We start from the raw sequence: 22,624 nt of genomic DNA, 5'->3' as shown, positions 1-22,624 counted from the left end.
AATTTAAAACTGTGGTTTTATCCGTAAAATTTCTAAGAACATTACCAAATCCATCAGCCCCTGTGATCAAAGTTCTTTTTTAATCATACTAACATCTTAGAATAGTATTACTGATGGCAAAATTAAGTTACATTTTCAATTCTACTCCAAATTCTTGTAGTTTGTATCTATTTTATCCTTTTACATTTAATAAATTAATAAGGTCTGTGAACCCCATCACCACAACTATTCCTTTATGCATCCATTGTATTTGACTCAGAACCTAGTTGCAGGTTACGATAACACGAGGCAAAAATGGCGCAATTTCATTTATTTATTTTAATGGATAAAAAAATAATTCTTTAGGCATACAGTCAGTCCCTATTTGCAGAGCAAATGAGAAATCAAAACAACAGTGACCTCCAAATGATGCAAAGGGGAGCAAGACAAGATGAGGTAAATAGCTAAATTTACAGTTAAGCATGCTCCGGATTCACAACAATAATAGCAATCAATACAGCTAGAAAAAAAGAAAAAACACAAAATCTGCGACAACAAAAACTTTTTACACAACATATTTTGCCAGTCACAACTGGCCTGTGTTCTCTAGCCTTATTAGGCTTCTGCACACTCTGAAGCTGCCCGATAATGCTGCTGGTACATTACTGAATGAAAGTTTACAGTGCACAGAGACTAGTACACACTATCTGACCACCAAGCACGAAACACAGAGTTTGGAAGGTCCAATGCAATCATCATGGCAAAAGGCACCACAGCCTTGGCACATGATCATAGCTTTCAGGCGACATGAGCACTTAAGTGCCACTTCCTCAGCTGTGCTGTCTGTAAATGCCTGGATGCTGAGTGTGGTATGGCTGGAGGCCAAGCGGGGGCGCAACTGGTGTACACCATCAGCCATACTCCGGGAAAATCCACCATTATCCATCATTGACACATTAGCTGTGTAACTTACTACTCCACTACTTCCACCTTGTTTAGGCATCTTTCCATATAGTTGGAAGGGAAGGGAGGATGACGAGGAGGATGGTAAAGGAGAAAGAGAGGAAGAGCTGGAAGAACAGGAAACTTTGCTGTGCTCTTTTTTTGATATCCTTGTCAAAGTCATCTCCATGTTGAGAAGTCCCTCCATCGCCCCTCCACTCAAATACTCATCCATGGAGTTCGCTGGCTCCTTTTTAGTCACACCAGGTACAGTAGATGCAGACTTGGCAACAGCCTGGCATGAAGGTTGTGGACCAATTTCATTTTTCACAGCAGGTGCAGGAGACAGCTTTCTTTGATGAGAGTGGGATTGCTGAGACTGTGGAAGCTGCATGTTGAATTTAGTATTGGCCTTCCCTTCAGTGCAATAGGTTTCAGCAGGGGAAGAGAGGCCATTGGACATAATTTGACATTCGACTTGTTGGCCCAAGTCTGGAGTGTCTCTCTGTGAAAGTTGATGGCTACAATACTCTTTAATAACTCTAGATTCTACAGCAGCAAGAGAGACACCTTCTGACTTGCTTTTGGATGAAAAATAAGTGGAAGAAGGGGGCAGAGAGGTAATGACGGGGACACCCCCAGCAGCCAGTGGGCACGGGTGCTGAGATACATCTGGGGCACCTATCAGACAAGAGATTGGATTGCCTGTGGGTGACTTGCTAAGGTTAGGAGTCAAGTCTGGAGTGAGACACTGGCTTGAAAATTCAGACCTATGGCCAGTTTCAAGGTTCCTTGATTCTGATGGTCTTGGTGGTTGGCCCGGCAATATGCTAAAGGCCAGCCTATTGGCAGAGTGTGGTGGTAGAACTTTCTCAAGAGGCAGACTGCCTTGTAATAACTGTGTGACTAAAGGGTTGTTGGCCTCCACAGAGGACACAGGCCTGGCTGAGTTTGTCAGTCTCTTGGAAGTAGCTGAACCATTTGGCTGAGTGACAGGAGACTTTAAAGATCCACAAAACTCCCCTTCAGTAGAGCTTTCCTTAGAGCTTTGACAGTCTTCTCCAATTTCCACTTTGACAGCAATATTGTTTTCTTTTTGTCCATGTGGACAAGGACTAAGAGAGTGGTGCTCTTGAAAATGGTTGTCTTTCAGTTGAGGAAGACCTTTAGGGAAGCAAGGTTGAATGACAGTCTGACCTTTATGGCCAGACAAGTGGCCATGGATGACTGGTTGCTGGTTTTGAGAAGGAATGACCAACTGGCCATTTTGTTGGGTGCTCAGCTGGGAGGTCCAGCTGGGGTCAGGGTATTGTTGCTGCTCATCCTCTTGGCTCTCGTTTTCACAGTCTGAAGCAGTTTCTGTTGAATCACTGTGTATACCCTCTTCGTCATCCTTCTGACTGAAAACATTAATAATCTCTACCCGTTTTGGAGAAGACACAGTTGCTGACCATTTGGCTGTTTGAGAAAATTCTTCTTGTGGGTCGAAATGGTGTGAACTGTGATGGATAACACCACCCAGTCCTACCTTCTTTCCCTTTTCTTGCCCCTTGATCTGATAAGAGCTACCCAGTGTTTGAATAACATCCACACCATGAGCCCCAAACCTGGGAAAGGAGTCTGGGATTGAAGTTTGGGTCAGGGCAAGTTTTTCACCTGGATCTGCCATTTCTGAAAAGGCAGCAGTAGACTCAGGCATCAGGCTATCCTTGGCTGACATTGAGGATGATGACATGAATTTAGTGTCAGGCTCTGGGGGAACTGTAATATCCCCATCTGTTAACCCATTAGAGGAGCTCAGGGGATTGGCTGACGTTTCCTCCATTTCTGCTTGAACCTTAGTTGTTATACTCAGTCTGTGTCGATGAGGACTTACAACTTGTGGGGACATGGAAGCTGATGTATTTGACATTGAAGGGGATGGGTGGGATGTAGCTTCTACATCGAGAAGCTGTAGTTGTGTTCCAGACGAATTAGGTTCTGAAGAAAATTCCTGCTCTTCAATCCCATTACCTCCTCTTCCTCCACCTCCTCCGGGCTCAATTGGTCCTGGATGCTCTCGTGTTCTTCGTTCATTGCTGCTATCCGATAACCCAGCAGAAGCCCACAGCCGGACACCGGTCGCCCCTGACCCCTCGCCAGAGGCTGCAACAGCAGCCTCGCGTTGGGCACGGGCTTGCTGGGCGCGGGCCTTGATGTCTGCCAGAGTTCGCGCCCCGCCCGTCCCCGACCTCCGCGAACATTCGGTCGGGGGCACAATTCGGGGACAGATCTGGTAGGTGGGGTGCCCTTTGACCCACGGAGGTTTGATTCTGGAAAGTTGAATCTAGAAAAAAAGACAAAATAGCAAATCAATAAAGGAATTTGTATTTTTGTTTATTAAAAAAAATGTCTTAGCTTTGCAATCAATTCTTACCCGAATAGGTGGCACTTTGGGTTCTTCGGTTGTCGGCTGTGGCTTCTCTGAACAGACACTGTCAATTGTGGTACGAAAGGACCGACGGTCATTAAGACGTGTCCTTTTTTCGGGAAAGCTGGAGAAAGCCTCAACCTCATCCTGCTTTCTTTTCTGTTCCTTAAGCTGGGTGATGAGCATAGGGGTGGTAGCTGGGCTAGCTGACGGACTGCTCTCACGACTGCTTGTGACATTCCCTCCTGTGATGGAGGTGACCACAGAGGCCGTATCATCTAACGGATCAGCAGGAACTGTTGCACTAGAAGATCCTGAAGAGGATGAAGAGTCCAGCCCTGTGGCAAAAGCTCCCTGTTGTTCAGGAGAAGAGGGCGATGAGGCAGGTGAGGAGGCAGGTGAGGAGGAAGAACTGGATGAAGATGGAGAGGTGGTGGAAGCCAGGATAGGTGCAACCTCCGTGGGTAGCAAAGAGGGAGTAACTTCAGGCTCTTCATTTGCACTGGTGGAAGCTGTGCTGAGACTGGGACTTCGAAGAGGAGTAGGAACTGCCAATGTTATTGGCTCCGGAGCAGGAGAGGCCTTTGGCTCTGTCACAGTACTCTCAACTGGGAGTTCCACACCACAGTCAACATGAAGCACTACCTCTCCTTGAATAACTGTGTTGTTGGATATGGGAGAGTCAATAGTGACTGCTGCTATGTCCAATACCGCACTAGTGTCAGCACTAGTATCTTTTGATTGCAGAGCTGGAGCTGCCTTGCAAAGCGTCCGGCGGGCCCTGCGACGCAAGTCAGCCCGTGTGCGTCTCCTAATCCTGCCATCTCTCCTACGCCGACCCACACTGCGTCTTTTGGGGATGCCAGCTGAGACCACATCAGCATCACTTTCCAGCACAGCGCCTGCAACTTCACTGGCTTCACTCATGGTAAGTTTTAGGGACTCGTCTTGTGTTAGGCCAGACCTAAAAGTGGACAAGATATGTTTTAACAAATTGTGTATTTGTCACCAAGTAGGACATTGTTAAGGTAGCAACAAGGTGAGCAGCAGGCAACCACAAGCTATGATGCCAACATTTGACCAGATGTGAGTCATGCTAAAAACATACATTATTTCAGAATTTTGTGGAAGGATGATAAACACAAATTAAAAAAACACATATGGAACAACATATGGCAAATTTGTCATTTTTTAATACTAATTTGCATTTTAATAAAAGCAACATGGTCTTACTTTTGCCCATGGTATTCTTCAAAAAACTTCTCTTTCCATGCTTCTACCTTCTTCTCTTTCTCCTTTTCTTGCCGGAAACGGACCTGCATTTCATGGGTGAATTCACCTAAAAAAACAAGTCAAACACAATTAAAGGTTTTAAAGTACCCTTATAACAGTTATATAAATTGTACATATCATGGTTCTCTGTTGACTCCCATGCTCTGTGTTTACTCATGATTGACTCCTGTGATGAAGCTGCCATAGTCACCCTCATCACAGGTGAGGAAGACTCAGATGTACACACAGTTGACACAGGACTTTTAGACTGGTCCTAGCAGAACCACCTCGTGATCAACGCTGGGAAAACGTAGAGCTTGTGGTGGATTACTGCAGGCGCAGACCCACCACACTGACACTGGTGAACATCGAGGGAACTGACATTAGGATAGTGGACTCGAATAAGTACCTGGGTGTTCACCTTGAAAAATAAACTGTACTTTAATCCCAACAATGACGCTCTTCACAGCAAGGGTCACAGCAGACTCCACCTGCTAAAGTGACTGATATCTTTTGGAGGGGGTGCTCTTTAAGACCTTTTTTGACACTGGTGACAGAAGATGGCTGTCATCTTCTGTGGTGTAATATATTGGAGGAGCAGCTTATCTACAGCTGAAAGGAAGCGGTTAGATAAGCTAAAAAGAAAGGCCAGCTCTGTCCTAGGATGCCTTTGACCCAGTGCAGCTGACGCAAGACAGAAGGACTTCAGCAAAAATATCACTCTTGGACCATGTCTCCCACCATGCATGAAGCTGCTGCAGAAGAGCAGCATCCTAGGTGCACAAAGGAGCATTCCTCCCAGCAGCTGTAAAATTTTATATCCATCACAGTTCCCAAAAAACATATGGGTTCGGCTGTCATCATGGACAGTTTAGGAGAGCAGAGTGGCCATAAAAAAATCACATTGGAAGCCATGGAGTTGAAGAAGAAGAGGAAAAGATTAAATATCAATCAATCATTTAACCTGAAAAAGCTGACTTTGTCAACCTCAACCCCACTCAACCACCCCTGCCCCCGGCCTATATTCTGTGACGAGCACATTGTTGGTATCAAGGGATATGACTTGCTTGACCCAATGCAAACCAAGATAGGCCAAAAATAACAAATTTATTTGATTCAGCATAATTGTGCTGAATCAAATAAATGCAGTGCTGAATCCCCCTCCTTGAACCGCCAACTTAACGTGGTGGAGGGGTTTGAGTGCTCGAATGATCCAAGAGGCTATGTTGTCTGGGGATTAAATGCCCCTGCATATTTTCGACACTAGGGTGAAGATGGGCTGAGCTGTCCACTGATCACCACCTGGTGGTGAGTTGGATCCGCAGGAAGAGGAGAAAGCTGGACAGACTTGGCAGGCCCAAGCGCATAGTGAGGCACTGCTGGGAACGTCTGGCGGAGCCCTCGGCCAGGGATGTATTCAACTTCCACCTCCGTGAGAACTTTGACCAGATTCCGGGGGAGGTTGGAGACAGAGTGCGAGTGGACCATGTTCTCCGCATCTATTGTCGATGTTGCTGCCCGCAAGGTCTGCGGTGCCTGTTGCGGCGACAATCCTCAAACCTGGTGGTGGACACTGGCAGTAAGGGATGCTATCAAGCTGAAGAAGGAGTCCCACCGGCTGTGGTTAGCTTGTGGGACTTCTGAGGCGGCTGACGGGTACTGTAAGACCAACTCTGGGTTGGACTCTTTCATCACCCAGGCAGAATTTACTGAGGTGGTTAAAAGCTCTTCCAGTGGCAGGGCTTCGGGGGTGGTTGAGATCCGCCCTGAGTACCTCAAGTCTCTGGATGTTGTGGGCCTGCCATGGTTGACAGGCCTCTACAACATTGCCTGGCGGTCAGGGACAGTGCCTGTGGACTGGCAGACTGGGGTGGTGTTCCCCCTTCATAAGAAGGGGGACGAGAGGGTATGTCCCAACTATAGGGGGATTACCCTCCTCAGCCTCCCTGGTAAGGCACACACCAAGGTACTGGAGAGGAGAGTGTGGTCGATAGTTGAACCTCGGCTTCAGGAGGAGCAGTGTGGTTTTCGTCCCAGCCGTGGAACACTGGACCAGCTCTATGCACTCGACACTCTACCCTACTCGAGGGTTCGTGGGAGTTTACCCAACCGGTCCTCATGTGTGTTGTGGACCTGGAGAAGGCATTCGACTGTGTCCCTCGTGGTGCCCTGTGGGGGGTGCTCCAGGAGTATGGAATTGGGGGCCCTTTATTAGGGGACATCCGGTCTCTGTACAAGCGGAGCAGGAGTTTGGTCCGCATTGCCGGCACTAACTAGGACCTGTTCCCGGTGAATGTTGGACTCAGGCAGGGCTGTCCTTTGTCACCAGTCCTGTTCATAACTTTTATGGACAGGATTTCTAGGCGCAGCCAAGGGCCGGAGGGGGTCTGGTTTTGGGACCAGTGGATTTAGTTTCTTCTTTTTGCAGATGACTTGGTCCTGCTGGCCCCCTCTAACCAAGGCCTACAGCATTTGCTGGGGCGGTTCAGAATCAGAATCAGCTTTGTTACCAAGTTCGTACATACAAACAAGGAATTTGACTCCGGTACACTTTGCTCTCTGGATTTTGTTTTTTGCATTAAAGAGTATACAAATATACAATATACAAATATACAGGTGCATTTGCAACATCTGTATGCTGTTGTTTGGTACTCTATTAAGTGTTCAACAGAGGGGAAGAAACTGTCTCTGTGGCGGCTGGTATTAGTAAACAGTGCTCTGTAGCGGCGGACTGAAGGTAAAACTCTAAACAGTTTATGTGCAGAGTGTGTGGGGTCTGCAGAGATTTTTGCAGCTCTTTTTCTGACCCTAGACCTGTATAAGTCCTGGATGGAGGGAAGGTCAGCCCTGATTATTCTCTCTGCAGTCCTGATTATTCGTTGCAGTCTGGACCTGTCCTGTTTTGTGGATGAGCCAAACCACACCGAGATGGAGGAAGACAGGACAGACTGAATGATGGCAGTGTAGAAGATGACCAGGAGCTCCTGTGGAAGTTTGTACTTCTTGAGTTGCCTCAGGAAGTACAGTCTCTGCTGGGCCTTCTTTCGAACAGTGGCTATGTGTGAAGACCATCTCAGATCCTCAGAGATAGTGGTTCCTAAGAACCTGAAGTGGTCCACAGCCAACACGGTGTTGTTGAGGATGGTGAGGGCGTGTATATAGCTGGTGTTCTCCAAAAGTCCACCACCATTTCCACAGTCTTGAGTGGGTTGAGTTTCAGGTAGTTCTGACTACACCAGTGTATCAGCCGATCCACCTCCTGTCTGCAAACTCATCACCCTCCTGGATCAGACCAAAGACAGTGGTGTCATCTGCAAACTTCAGGAGTTTCAAGGACAAGTCCGCTGAGGTGCAGTCATTTGTGTACAGGGAGAAGAGGAGTGGGGATAGAACACACCCCTTGGGGGCACCAGTGCTTATTGTTCTGGTTCTGGGATGCTGCCCAGTCTCACCTGCTGCTGTCGGTCCGTCAGGAAGCTGTTGATCCACTGACAGGTGGAGGCTGGGATGTTGAGCTGGGTGAGCTTCTGGTGGAGTATGTCTGGTATGATGATGTTGAAGGCTGAGCTAAAGTCTACAAAAAGGATCCTGGTGTACATGTCCTCACAGTGTCTCTGGTGGGACACTTAATATGCTGTCTGTATTTGGTGAGTTCATTGGAGAGGTTTGCGCTGTTAAAATATCCCAGTATTATGATGAAAGAGTCCATGTGTTTTTTTCTCCACGTCTGTAATCAGCTCAGCGAGATGTTTTTCAGCGGCAGAAGTGCTGCCATGTGGTGGAATATATGAGCCAATTATTATAAATGAGGAAAACGTCTTCGGCGAATAAAACTGTTTACAGTTTATATAAAATGCCTCCAGATCAGGACTACATGTTTTCCCCAGCAATTTTATGTCTCTGCACCAACCTTCATTTATATAAAAACAGATTCCGCCTCCTTGCCTCTTCCTCGACAGCTCCACACTGGGATACGCTCTGAACAGCTGTAAACCCGGCAACAGCAATGTGCAGTCCGGGATGTTTTCACTCAGCCATGTCTCAGTGAAGCAGAGAACCGCTGATCCTCGGAGGTCCGAGTTTTTACTGGTAAGGAGAAGCAGCTTGTCCATCTTGTTGCTTAGAGAGCAGACATTTGCCAGATGAACTGAAGGCAGTGGTGTGCGAAGTCCTCTTTTGCGGAGCTTTACCAGTGCACCGGCACGCTTTCCCCTCTGACGCTTTTGGTGCAGTATCCCGTCGAGTTCTGCGGCTCCGCTCGCCAGAAGCTCAGTGAAGCTCGGATCGATGAAAGATGGTGAAAAAATCCGAAGAGAGGACTCTCTGATGTTGAGAAGTTCCACTCTACTGAATGAGACCACAGAATTGTGGCCGGATACCACAGTACTATGGCTCAAAAAACATAAAAACACGCAAAATACACAAACAAAGAGAGAGCGAAGCTCCGAGGCGGTCATCGTCGGTGCCATCTTGAATGGTTCGCAGCCGAGTGTGAAGCGCCTGGGATCAGGATCAGCTCATCCAAGTCCGAGGTTCTTGACTGGAAAAGGTTGGCTTGTCCTCTTCAGGTTGGAGGGGAGTTTCTGCCTCAAGTGGAGGAGTTCAAGTATCTCAGAGTCTTGTTCACTAGTGAGGGAAGCATGGAGTGGGAGATTGACAGACGGATCGGTGTAGCTGCCGCAAGAATGGTTGCACTGTGCCGGTCCGTTGTGGTGAAGAGAGAGCTGAGCCGAAAAGCGAAGCTCTCAATGCCCTCACTTATGGGCATGCATTTTGGGTCATGACCTAAACAACAAGATCCTGGATACAAGCGGCTGAAATTAAATACACCTCAGGGTGGCTGGGCACTCCCTTAGAGATAAGGTGAGGAGCCCGGCCATCCTGGAGGAGCTCGGAGTAGAGCCGCTGCTCCTCCACATCGAGAGGAGCTAGTTGAGGTGGCTCGGGCATCTATACCAGATGCCTCCTGAACGCCTTCCTCGGGAGGTGTTCCAAGCACGTCCCACCGGGAGGAGGCCCATGGGACGGCCCAGGAAACGCTGGAGGGACAATGTCTCTCGGCTGGCCTGGGAATGCCTTGGGCTCCCCCCGGAGGAGCTGGAGGAGGTGTCTGGGGAGAGGGACGTCTGTGTGTCTCTGCTGAATGTGCTGCACCTGCGACCCGGTCCTGGATGAAGCGGAAGACGACAAGTACAAGTAATTGTGCTTCATACAGAGCCAGTGAAGGAACATTGAGGGAGAAAGTAAAAATATCTTGCACACAAGATAGGAGTGTGCATTTCAGGCGCACATAGAACAGTTTTTTCAATTTTTTTTATTAGTTTTCCTTCAATGTCCCATTTTCCGGTCTCTCAGTCATGGTATTTGTCATTTTGGTCTTAAGATTTTTTGCAGTCCTGCTGCAAACATGCAACAGACATCTATAATCGCCATCTTTCTGGCTGCACAAACGCTCCTCTAGTGCATCCAGACTTAACGTTGCTGTCCCATTCAGTCATGGTGTTAATTGAAATGTATGTACCTGACTTTGTGAAGTGCCTTGAGACGACATGTGTTGTGAATTGGCGCTATATAAATAAACTGAATTGAAAACTGAATCGGTGTGCTGGATTTATAATGCTGCATCTTCAAAGTGGTATTGCTGGATAGTTGATATCTTATCTATTTTTATTTCTGACTTGCCACAGTGACCTCAGACATTTTTGCGTGGCTGTTTGCACCTGCCATTCAAACATGCTAAATATAGATGCGGAAACTGCATCAACAATCTGTTTCAAGTTCAATAAATTGTGTTGTGGGTGATAAGGAATTATAGGTGCATGTCCTCCTCCTGTAAACTATATATAGCGCGCTTGGGTTATTAGCATATGTTTGGAATATTCATGAAGGTAAACATGCTGAAAAATTTGCGCTGGCTGTTCCGCTCATTTTATACACGCAATTCGAATTGCACCTGGTTTGTAGATGGGCTTTGTGCACGCAATCCAGTTTGCATGTGTTATTTGGATAGTTTTTTTCATTTCTTATAAATAATCTGTAAATGGTTTAATTACCCTACTCAATTGCACATTTCTTTTAATCTGAGCATGTTACCTTTAATAACTGTACAGTACAGTTTTTCTCATGTTGTAAATTTGCACGTACTGTATAGTCTCTTATTCTTACATTTTGTTTTTTTTGACCTTCGCATGTATCTGCATGCTTTGACTTGACTGTCCCTGTACTGCTGGTACAAATAATTTTCCCACTGTGGGATAATTAAGCATACATACAGTAGGTGCGAAAGAGTGTTTGCCCCCTTCCTGTTTAAATTTTTTTTTTGCATGTTTGTCACAATGAAGCATTTTGGATCCTCAAAAGAATTTAAATATTAGTCAAAGACAAAACAGGTAAACACAAAATGCAGTTTTTAATGAAGGTTTTTATAATTAATAGACAAAAACACCAAAACCTACATGGCCCTGTGTGAAAAAGTGATTGACCCGTAAACCTAATAACTGGTTGGGCAATTTGAGGGTTTTTGTGCACGAACAACCTTGTTAAGGTCATGCCACTGCATCTCAATATGATTCAGATCAGGACTTTGACTAGGCCACTCCAAAGTCTTCATTTCATTTTTCTTCGGCCATGGGGTGGACATGCTGGTGTGTTTTGGATCATTGTCCTGCTGGAGAACCCAAGTTAATTTCAGCTTAACTTAGAAAGCCGGACATTCTCCATCAGGACTTTTTGGGAGACAGCAGAATTCATGGTTCCATTTATCACAGAAACTCTTCCAGGTCCTGAAGCAACAAAACAGTCCCAGATCATCACACTACCACCACCATATTTTATTGTTGGTATGATGTTTCTTTTTCTGTCCGTGAGGCAGACACCCTGTCTACTTTTTAGGCTTAAAACTTTCCTTTTTGATAAAGCTTATAGTTAGAGTGGCTTAGGTTATCCTGAGCTATCTCTGTAGTTATGCTGCTATAGGCTTAGGCTGCTGGAGGACATAATGACCACTTTCACCCTCTTCGCTACATTCTCACACTACTCTCCAATTTTGCATTATTTGCTGTTATTTCAGCTTCTAACTTTATGTTCTCTCTCTTTTCTCTTCCTAGATGCTACACCTGGCCTGACTCTGTGTCTACCTGTGACACATTCCTGGAGGGGGGCATCATCCAAGCTTCAGATGGCAACAACTTAATGCTCACCCTCTACCAATGATCCACATGGCCTGGCCCTGTCTTTCAGTGTTTAACCATCTCTCTCTCCTAGACATAGCTATTGACTGAGCTTCTACTGTGACTAACTATGTGCTTTCTTTCAGACTCTGACCTTGAAAACTGGTTCGGAGTTTATCTGCTCTTTCTTTCTAGATGAAACAACTAAAGGAGCTACATCCATTAACATTTACTTTTCCTTCCCATAGAAAGTACTCCTGGATCAGTGCTTCTGTGTTCTTTTTGTGTCTCTGCTCTGTTCTCTCAAACCCCCAGTCAATCTTGGCAGATGGCCGCTCACACTGAGCCTTGTTCTGCTGGAGGTTTCTTCCTGTTAAAAGGGAGTTTTTCCTCTCCACTGTCGCTACATGCATGCTCAGTATGAGGGATTGCTGCAAAGTCAATGCCAGTGACTGTCCACTGTCGCTACATGCTCATCCAGGAGGAGTGAATGCTGCAAGTCTCTGACTGGATGCAATCTGCTGGGTATCCTTAGATAGAAAAACTTTTTATCCAATTTGAATAAATAACTGAATCTGACTGCACTGTTCAATGGTTAGGAATAATTTTAATGTATGTACCTGACTTTGTGAAGTACCTTGAGACAACATGTGTTGTGAATTGGCATTATATAAATAAACTGAATTGAACTGAATTGAATTTCTGAAACGCAGTGTTTTACACCAGGTGTAATGGGACACACACCTTCCAAAAAGTTAGATTTTTGTCTCGTCAGTCCACAGGGTATTTTCCCAAAGGTTTTGGAGATCATCAAGATGTTTTCTGAAAAAAACTAGGACGAGCCTAAATGTTCTTTTTGCTCAGCAGTGGTTTTTGTCTTGAAGCTCTGCCATGCAGGCAATTTTTGCCCAGTCTCTTTCTTATGGTGAAGTTATTAACACTAACCTTAACTGAGGCAAGTAATAACTGCAGTTCATTGGACGTTGTTGTGTTGTCTTCTGTAGCCTCTTGGACAAGTCGTCGCTGCGCGCTTGAGGTAATTTTGGTTAATCGGCCACTTTTTTAGAGCTATGTGAGTTTTGATTAAATTTCTCCCTTAATAATAAAAACCTTTATGTACAAACTACATTTTGTGTTTACTTGTGTTGTCTTTGACTAATATTTAAATTTGTTTGATGGTCTGAAGCACTTAAATGTGACAAACATGCGAAAAAAGGATAAATTAGGAAGGAGGCAAACACTTTCACACCACTGTATTTCTATTTTATTCAGTTTTTTTTTCTTGCAAATTCCTAGCTTCCTTTCATTGTTTAATCAAAAATTGTTTTCAAGTAATAGAAATGTTTGAAGTACTTCCCAGTACCAACCTTCTAATTTATGATCTGTAATTATTTACATGCATTTTTACTTTTTGTGTGTGTGTCTGTACTGATTGTGCTGTGTGTGAAAACTGTTAGTTTGAAATATGTATGAACAGCTACAAAGATGACTTGCATTGTGTGTGAAGAGACTGCTGCCAAACAGCTAAACTTAGTGCCATGCCACACAGAGTCAAGAAGGATAGACCACATTAGACACAGTCACTATTTTCCATCAAGCTACATTAAACAATAGATATAGCTCTGATTGACTTTCTGTTCCATCAGTCATTGCATACACAGAACCAAAGCTGAACACATCTTTCAGCTAGTAGCCTTGTTTATCCAACAGCCTGGGTTTGACTGGAAAAATTACTGGAGTGCACAGATGACACCGCTGCCAAGATTGATTGTCACATTTGAGTAATTGTCCGAATTTTCTATTACTCATACTCATCGTCTTCCACTTCATCCGGGACCGGGTTGTGGGGGCAGCAGAGTCAGTAGAGACATACGGACTTCCCCCTCTCCAGAAACCACCTCCAGCTCCTTAGGGGAGAAGCCCAAGGCTTTCCCAGGCCAGCTGAGAGACAAAGTCCCTCCAACGTGTCCTGGGTCGTCCCATGGGCCTCCTGCCGGTGGGACGTGCCTGAAACACCTTTTGAGAGAGGCGTCCAGGAGGCATCTGGTATAGATGCATGAGCCACCTCAACTGGCTCCCCTCGATGTGGAGGAGCAGCGGCTCTACTCCGAGCTCCTCTAGGATGGCCAAGCTCCTCACCCTATCTCTAAGGGAGTACCCAGCCACCCTGAGGAGGTGGCTAATTTCAGACGCTTGTATCCGGGATCTCGTTCTTTTGGTCATGACCCAAAGTTCATGCCCATAGGTGAGGGTAGGAACGTAGACCGACCTGTAAATCGAGAGCTTCGCTTTTCAGCTCAGCTCTCTCTTCACCACAGCATCCCCATTACTGCGGCAGCTGCACCAATCAATCTGTCGATCTCCCGCTCCATTCTCCCCTCACACGTGAACAAGACCCCAAGATGCTTGAACTCCTCCACTTGAGGCAGGAACTCCCTCCAACCTGAAGAGGACAAGCCACCCTTTTCTGGTGGAGAACCTCAGACTTGGCATCACACTTTGAGGAGCTTTCTCAATTTCCAAAGGAAATAAATATAACTACTATAAGCTACAAGCCTGAACACAGTATGCCATTTCTGTCAAAGTGCAACTATGAGCTGTCAGAGCCACCAAGATGAACACTACTGGGTGCTTGGCAGACTCATGTTGACCTCAATGTTGCTTTCTAGTTACTCAATTCCAACTTTCAGATTGTAAACAATATACGAAAATTTATTTTTTTAAATATTTCCTTCATTTTTTTGTGTTTACCTTACCATCATTGACCTGTTTCTGATAGCGAAGCAAATACTTTAAAATCAGGTGTCATTAAAAGTTACTGGTGAAGTGTTTGTTAAAGTGTTCCCCATTTAATTAAGTTACCTTCAGCAAGCCTTTCTTTCCAACTCTGAGAGGCATGGGTGAAGAACTCATTGTTAAGAGCTGAAGTACTCAGTCGAGCCATACCATCAGGTCCAATCTAAAAACAGATAGGTTAACAAAAGGATATAGCAATACTCAATTTAAGGGCTGTTTTGCTACAAGGAATACATTATTAAAAGGAGTGAAATGTGAGCAGTAGTGTTGGAAAATACAGTGAGATTCTTCAATGAAAACAAAAACTGAATTTTGTGAATCAGCATAAAATGGAATCTTATATATATATAAATATATTTTAATTATAAGTAAGGTAGTTGTGACAATTCAATTGTTCAATTGTTGTTGCATGCCAATTTATATAAAATTAGTCTGGAACCATTTATTAAAAACCTTAATTCAACATCTTTTTTGTCTCAGTATTGAAAATTGTATTGATTATTGTCCTCAGTAATGGTATGAAGTCTGAAATATTCACATTGTGACAGTGTACAAGTTGAAGTTAAACAATAAGTACCCATTACTGGGAAAGGTAATCATTCCCACATTTTGATTAAACCTAAATAGGACAGAGAGAGGTCTCCATTTTGTCTAAATGCGCTGAGCCTCATGAATAATAGAACTCAACAATAAACCAAAATAAAAAACCTACTTGTCGATCCACCTCAGGCAACAGCTGCAGGAGCTGCTGCTGTGAATGCAAGGGAAAGGCTGAGAAGGTCCGCACATTGATGAGGGCTCTAATGTTGGTGTTGACCAGAATGGAACCAGGCGTTTCAAAGTCAATATCTACACCTCCACGACTCCTTTTCATGGGACCTAACACAAAGTGAGTAAAGAAATATTGAGTTGAACTTGGAAGACATTCAACTGCAATGCATATCCAGTTATATTGCTCCAAATTAATACACTCAAGCATCATAGTCACATTCAACATCTACGTAACGTCCAATTTAAGTAAAATAAAAGTCACATAATAAAAATGGGTAGAAGGTTATCTAGAGAAGTCCAGCAGAATATACAGGTCCTTCTCAAAATATTAGCATATTGTGATAAAGTTCATTATTTTCCATAATATCATGATGAAAATTTAACATTCATATATTTTAGATTCATTGCACACTAACTGAAATATTTCAGGTCTTTTATTGTCTTAATACGGATGATTTTGGCATACAGCTCATGAAAACCCAAAATTCTTATCTCACAAAATTAGCATATTTCATCCGACCAATAAAAGAAAAGTATTTTTAATACAAAAAACGTCAACTTTCAAATAATCATGTACAGTTATGCACTCAATACTTGGTTGGGAATCCTTTGGCAGAAATGACTGCTTCAATGCGGCGTGGCATGGAGGCAATCAGCCTGTGGCACTGCTGAGGTCTTATGGAGGCCCAGGATGCTTCGATAGCGGCCTTTAGCTCATCCAGAGTGTTGGGTCTTGAGTCTCTCAACGTTCTCTTCACAATATCCCACAGATTCTCTATGGAGTTCAGGTCAGGAGAGTTGGCAGGCCAATTGAGCACAGTGATACCATGGTCAGTAAACCATTTACCAGTGGTTTTGGCACTGTGAGCAGGTGCCAGGTCGTGCTGAAAAATGAAATCTTCATCTCCATAAAACTTTTCAGCAGATGGAAGCATGAAGTGCCCCAAAATCTCCTGATAGCTAGCTGCATTGACCTTGCCCTTGATAAAACACAGTGGACCAACACCAGCAGCTGACACGGCACCCCAGACCATCACTGACTGTGGGTACTTGACACTGGACTTCTGGCATTTTGACATTTCCTTCTCCCCAGTCTTCCTCCAGACCCTGGCACCTTGATTTCTGAATGACATGCAGAATTTGCTTTCATCCGAAAAAAGTACTTTGGACCACTGAGCAACAGTCCAGTGCTGCTTCTCTGTAGCCCAGGTCAGGCGCTTCTGCCGCTGTTTCTGGTTCAAAAGTGGCTTGACCTGGGGAATGCGGCACCTGTAGCCCATTTCCTGCACACGCCTGTGCACGGTGGCTCTGGATGTTTGTACTCCAGACTCAGTCCACTGCTTCCGCAGGTTCCCCAAGGTCTGGAATCGGCCCTTCTCCACAATCTTCTTCAGGGTCCGGTCACCTCTTCTCGTTGTGCAGCGTTTTCTGCCACACTTTTTCCTTCCCACAGACTTCCCACTGAGGTGCCTTGATACAGCACTCTGGGAACAGCCTATTCGTTCAGAAATTTCTTTCTGTGTCTTACCCTCTTGCTTGATGGTGTCAATAGTGGCCTTCTGGACAGCAGTCAGGTGGGCAGTTTTACCCATGATTGGGGTTTTGAGTGATGAACCAGGCTGGGAGTTTTAAAGGCCTCAGGAATCTTTTGCAGGTGTTTAGAGTTAACTCGTTGATTCAGATGATTAGGTTCATAGCTCGTTTAGAGACCCTTTTAATCATATGCTAATTTTGTGAGATAGGAATTTTGGGTTTTCATGAGCTGTATGCCAAAATCATCCGTATTAAGACAATAAAAGACCTGAAATATTTCTGTTAGTGTGCAATGAATCTAAAATATATGAATGTTAAATTTTCATCATGACATTATGGAAAATAATGAACTTTATCACAATATGCTAATATTTTGAGAAGGACCTGTATTGACTTTGCAGCAATCCCTTAACCTGAGCCAGCATGTGGCAACCGTGGAAAGGAACAATTCCCAACAGGAAGACACCAAGATCAGCAGCTGGTTGCTGGGGGGTTAAGGACAAAAAACAGACAGAAGTACTTTCTATGGGAAATGAAAAACAGATTACACACAGTTACAGGCAACAGTAGCAAAGAGTACACTTAGTAAAAACCAGAAACCCAGTAAGTTACAGACCTGGGCCCGTATTCACAAAGATTCTTAAGAGTAAAAGTAGTTCCTAGTGATGTCATCCTAAGAAAACCCTTTCTTGAGTTTCTTGAATTCTAAGATTTCTTGAAATCTAAGAAAACTCTTTCTTGAGTTTCTTGAATTCCAAGATTTTTCTTAGAATTTTAAGTCATTCATGAATATACACATACAATATATATACACATATATACACACACATACAGGGGTTGGACAATGAAACTGAAACACCTGTCATTTTAGTGTGGGAGGTTTCATGGCTAAATTGGACCAGCCTGGTAGTCAGTCTTCATTGATTGCACATTGTACCAGTAAAAGCAGAGTGTAAGAGCAGGGTAAGAGCACAGTTTTGCTCAAAATATTGAAATGCACATAACATTATGGGTGACATACCAGAGTTCAAAAGAGGACAAATTGTTGGTGCACGTCTTGCTGGCGCATCTGTGACCAAGACAGCAAGTCTTTGTGATGTATCAAGAGCCACGGTATCCAGGGTAATGTCAGCATACCACCAAGAAGGACGAACCACATCCAACAGTATTAACTGTGGACGCAAGAGGAAGCTGTCTGAAAGGGATGTTCGGGTGCTAACCCAGATTGTATCCAAAAAACATAAAACCACGGCTGCCCAAATCACGGCAGAATTAAATGTGCACCTCAACTCTCCTGTTTCCACCAGAACTGTCCGTCGGGAGCTCCACAGGGTCAATATACATGGCCGGGCTGCTATAGCCAGACCTTTGGTCACACATGCCAATGCCAAACGTCGGTTTCAATGGTGCAAGGAGCGCAAATCTTGGGCTGTGGAAAATTTGAAACATGTATTGTTCTCTGATGAGTCCACCTTTACTGTTTTCCCCACATCCGGGAGAGTTACGGTGTGGAGAAGCCCCAAAGAAGCGTACCACCCAGACTGTTGCATGTCCAGAGTGAAGCATGGGGGAGGATCAGTGATGGTTTGGGCTGCCATATCATGGCATTCCCTTGGCCCAATACTTGTGCTAGATGGGCGCGTCACTGCCAAGGACTACCGAACCATTCTTGAGGACCATGAGCATCCAATGGTTCAAACATTATATCCTGATGGCGGTGCCGTGTATCAGGATGACAATGCACCAATACTCACAACAAGACTGGTGAAAGATTGGTTTGATGAACATGAAAGTAAAGTTGAACATCTCCCATGGCCTGCACAGTCACCAGATCTAAATATTTTTGAGCCACTTTGGGGTGTTTTGGAGGAGCGAGTCAGGAAACGTTTTCCTCCACCAGTATCAAGTAGTGATCTGGCCACTATCCTGCAAGAAGAATGGCTTAGAATCCCTCTGACCACTGTACAGGACTTGTATATGTCATTCCCAAGACGAATTGACGCTGTATTGGCCGCAAAAGGAGGCCTTACACTATACTAATAAATTATTGTGGTCTAAAACCAAGTGTTTCAGTTTCATTGTCCAACCCCTGTACGTGTCCTCCTCTCGCTTCGTCCACCATCTTGCTTGCTAGTTAGCCAACTTTTACACACGCACAAACCGACATATATCTGTAAAGTATCTTTTTTTATTTAGCCTCATTGCTAATTTGTCCTCAGCCTCATCTGGTCATTCAGCCAGCAGACCTAAATTTTGACACATCCAAATAGATAGCCAGGTATTCATAGAACAATAACCAACAAAAGACCGAAACGTCTTCAGAGCTTTATATGCAAGAAGATATGGGTTATAAGGGTTCCAGCCCTGTGCGAGGGAGCAAACAATCCCAGCGGGGAAGGTAGTAGGTTCTAATTTGAGTGTGTGGGGGACTCCTGTGATCATGTTTATTTACAATTTGAGATAGAACCCAAGTTAGAGTACGAACGTTTCATTCTAAAAACTGGTGCCAATTTTAAATGTACAGAAATTTCATTGGTGGTGTCCCTGTCAGGGGTGCTGGATAGTGCCCCTCCTGGGGACTCCATTATTCTGCTGGGGGACTTCAACGGCCACGTGGGAAAAGACAGTGACACCTGGAGAGGCGTGATCGGGAGGAATGGCCTCCCCGTTCTGAATCCAAGTGGTGTTTTGTTATTGGACTTCTGTGCTAGTCACGGATTGTCCATAATGAACACCATGTGCAAATATAAGGGTGTCCATCAGTGCACTTGGCACCAGGACACCCTAGGCTGGAGGTCAATGATCGACTTTGTTGTCGTATCATCAGACCTTCGGCCACATGGGTGAAGAGAGGGGTTGAGCTGTCCACTGATCAGCACCTGGTGGTGAGTTGGATCCACTGGAGGAGGAGAAAGCCTTACAGACTTGGCAGGCCCAAGTGCATAGTGAGGGTCTGCTAGGAACGCCTGGCAGAGCCCTCGGCCAGGGATGTATTCAACTCCCACCTCCAGGAGAGCTTTGACCAGATTCCGGGGGATGTTGGAGACATAGAGTCCGAGTGGACCATGTTCTCCACATCTATTGTCGATGCTGCTGCCCGTAGCTGTGGCCGTAAGGTCTGCGGTGCCTGTCGCAGCGGCAATCCCAGAACCGGGTTGTGGACACCGGCAGTAAGGGATGCTGTCAAGCTGAAGAAGGAGTCCTATCGGCTGTGGTTGGCTTGTGGGACTCCTGAGGCGGCTGACGGGTACTGTGAGACCAAGCGTGCTGCGGCCCGGGCTGTGGCAGAGGCAAAAACTCGGGCCTGAGAGAAGTTCGGTGAGGCCATGGAGAAGGACTACCAGTTGGCCTTGTTGGGACCATACAACCATGGATTTCGACACCAAAACTCCGGTACATACTTTTCTGGAACTTTTCAAAATAAAGTGCATTAACCTTCTTCCGGCACAGCCAGAAAAGGGGATAATTGCGGACTTCCTGTGGCACCATTACCCAAATAAAAGCACAATTCCGAAGGGAAAGGGGGGTAGCAGAGGACTGCCCGCATATAAGCCCCCACCTTTCCACAAGTCTTTCTCTTTCCACACGGCCTCCGAGGAGGACGGTTCAGGAGAGTCCCAGCGCGCGAATGTCTTTTGCTGGTAAAAAGACATAAATTGAACTGGATCCAAGGACCGATCACCCATCATATGCAAAGTTAAGTAGAATAAAATACTGTCTGTGTATCCGGTATTTTCATTCATGAACGGGGAAATTAAGGTGTAAGAGTTGCTTACATTTTCTCTTCGAGGCCCCACAGAAGCAAAACTGTTCGAGAGAATCTCCGAAGACGGCAGAGACCGCAGCGGAAAACGTTCGTTCTTCATCCACAGCTGGAGGTTAGCGGGAAGCTAACCTTTGTTCACCGAACGAACGCACCTTCTGATCGGAAGAAACTGAGGAAGTTAGCGGGAAGCTAACTCTTTGTTCACTACGGATATCTTCTTCAAACTTCGCCCTTGGACAACATTCCCTCAACAGGTTCAGAGGTTGGGTTTGGGCAGATTAACAATTAGGATGAAATAATCTGAACGTTTTCATTCTATGAAGTTTGTTTTGTGGAACCTGGCGATCTTTAGCGCTAGTAGGCTAGCTACGGCACGAGCCGGTTCCGTGTTCTTTTTATGTTTTAAAGCTAAGATAAACCTTATTAAAAGGGTGGTTTTAACCAGAACATTGCTCATAACGCGCCGTCCGCGCTTATGCATTTTAACCCTGGTATTTTAAAGGTATGTGTTGATTCTGGTGCTAAGCTATCTTCTAGCTTAGCATTTTAGCTAGCTTCTTTGTTAGCCCAACGGCCAGCCGGTAAGAACACGAGTGCTAGCATTAAGGCTAGTCAACAGAAATGTTGTTAGTTTTCAAGCTAGTGAATAATAGTCCTTGAACATCATTTGCTAGAGTTGATAACTAAGTAAACACCATTAAGCCCAATTTCTCCAGAGATTTGGCTCTTTTCCAAAATACTCAATAACATTTCTTCAAATATTATTTTAATACATAAAGGCAGTTAATTAGACACCGTTGAGAATTAGCCATCCAGGAGGTTGGTTTTATTCAGCAGATCATTATTTAAAACATTATTTTATTAAAATAATATTTAATCTAATCTTGCATTGTGAAGGGTGGTTGCTGATTATTTTCTAAGTTAGTTCCAAAACTAACTTGACTTCACTTCCAGATTCTTCAAGATAATCCTTGGTTCTCAAACATAAACATTGCATGGTAATGTTGCATCACTCTTTTTGGTCATGATTTCTAATCATCTTTAATCAACTTGTTTATATTGTACATAGCCCATTAGTCTTCATTATTCTTTAATTCTACTTGGTAGTTTAGTTGGATTGTTTTAGCATAGTAAAGAGTTTGTTGATTGAAGTATGTTTGACTTTGAGTTGACTTATTTTTGTTAATAAATTCTTGTATTTTAAGAAATTGTGTGTGTCATTCCATATGTGTGCAGAGTTTATGCTGTTCAATAATGCCAGAGCTCGTCTCACACCTTTCTATTCTGTCCTAATACCATTGCCTTAATGGGGCTGGTATTCACAGGACAATCCTTAACAGACCGGAATATTATTTGGTAAAATATTAATATTAAAATATTAATATTAAATATTAAATAATATTCTCAGATTCATATTTCCAATAGCCTCAAAGCGATTCTGGCAAACCGTCCAGCGCCTCAGGAGAGGGAAGCAGTGCTTCACCAACACTGTTTATAGTGGGGGTGGGAGGCTGCTGACCTCGACTGAGGACATTATCGGGCGGTGGAAGGAGTACTTCGAGGATCTCCTCAATCCTGCCATCACGCATTCACTGGTGGAAACAGAGGCTGGGGATTCGGGGTTGGACTCTTTCATCACGCATGCCGAAGTCACCGAGGTGGTTAAAAAGTTCCGCGGTGGCAAGGCTTCGGGGGTGGATGAGATCCACCCTCAGTACCTCAAATCTCTGGATGTTGTGGGGCTGTCATGTTTGACATGCCTCTCCAGCATTGCGTGGCAGTTGGGGACAGTGTCTCTGCACTGGCAGACTGGCCTCCCTATTAAGGCCTATGCCAGGGTATTGGAGAAGAGAGTCCGGCCGATAGTCAAACCTCGGCTTCAGGAGGAGCAGTGTGATTTTCGTCCTGGCCGTGGAACACTGGACCAGCTCTATACCCTCTACAAGGTGCTCGAGGGTTCATGGGAGTTTGCCCAACCGGTTCACA

The 22,624-nt window shown here is 44.8% G+C and overlaps 1 protein-coding gene across 2 annotated transcripts in view; it reads right to left on the bottom strand.

Moving 5' to 3' along the window:
- Window positions 1-295: 295 nt before the first annotated feature.
- Window positions 296-22,624, bottom strand: part of asxl1 (ASXL transcriptional regulator 1) — an 88,685-nt gene continuing 66,356 nt past the window's right edge. For both annotated transcript variants that reach the window (XM_047363810.1, XM_047363817.1), the window contains exons 8-12: window positions 15,281-15,447; window positions 14,635-14,731; window positions 4,565-4,670; window positions 3,338-4,295; window positions 296-3,247 (exon numbers count right to left, since the gene is read on the bottom strand). In XM_047363810.1, coding sequence (XP_047219766.1) covers window positions 683-3,247; window positions 3,338-4,295; window positions 4,565-4,670; window positions 14,635-14,731; window positions 15,281-15,447 — 3,893 coding nt within the window. In that variant the 3' untranslated portion in view covers window positions 296-682. The remainder of the gene's footprint in view (window positions 3,248-3,337; window positions 4,296-4,564; window positions 4,671-14,634; window positions 14,732-15,280; window positions 15,448-22,624) is intronic.

The sequence above is a fragment of the Girardinichthys multiradiatus genome, chromosome 1 (assembly GCF_021462225.1).
Source record: "Girardinichthys multiradiatus isolate DD_20200921_A chromosome 1, DD_fGirMul_XY1, whole genome shotgun sequence".
Classification (NCBI taxonomy): domain Eukaryota; kingdom Metazoa; phylum Chordata; class Actinopteri; order Cyprinodontiformes; family Goodeidae; genus Girardinichthys; species Girardinichthys multiradiatus.
This window is presented reverse-complemented; position numbering and strand designations above follow the sequence as displayed.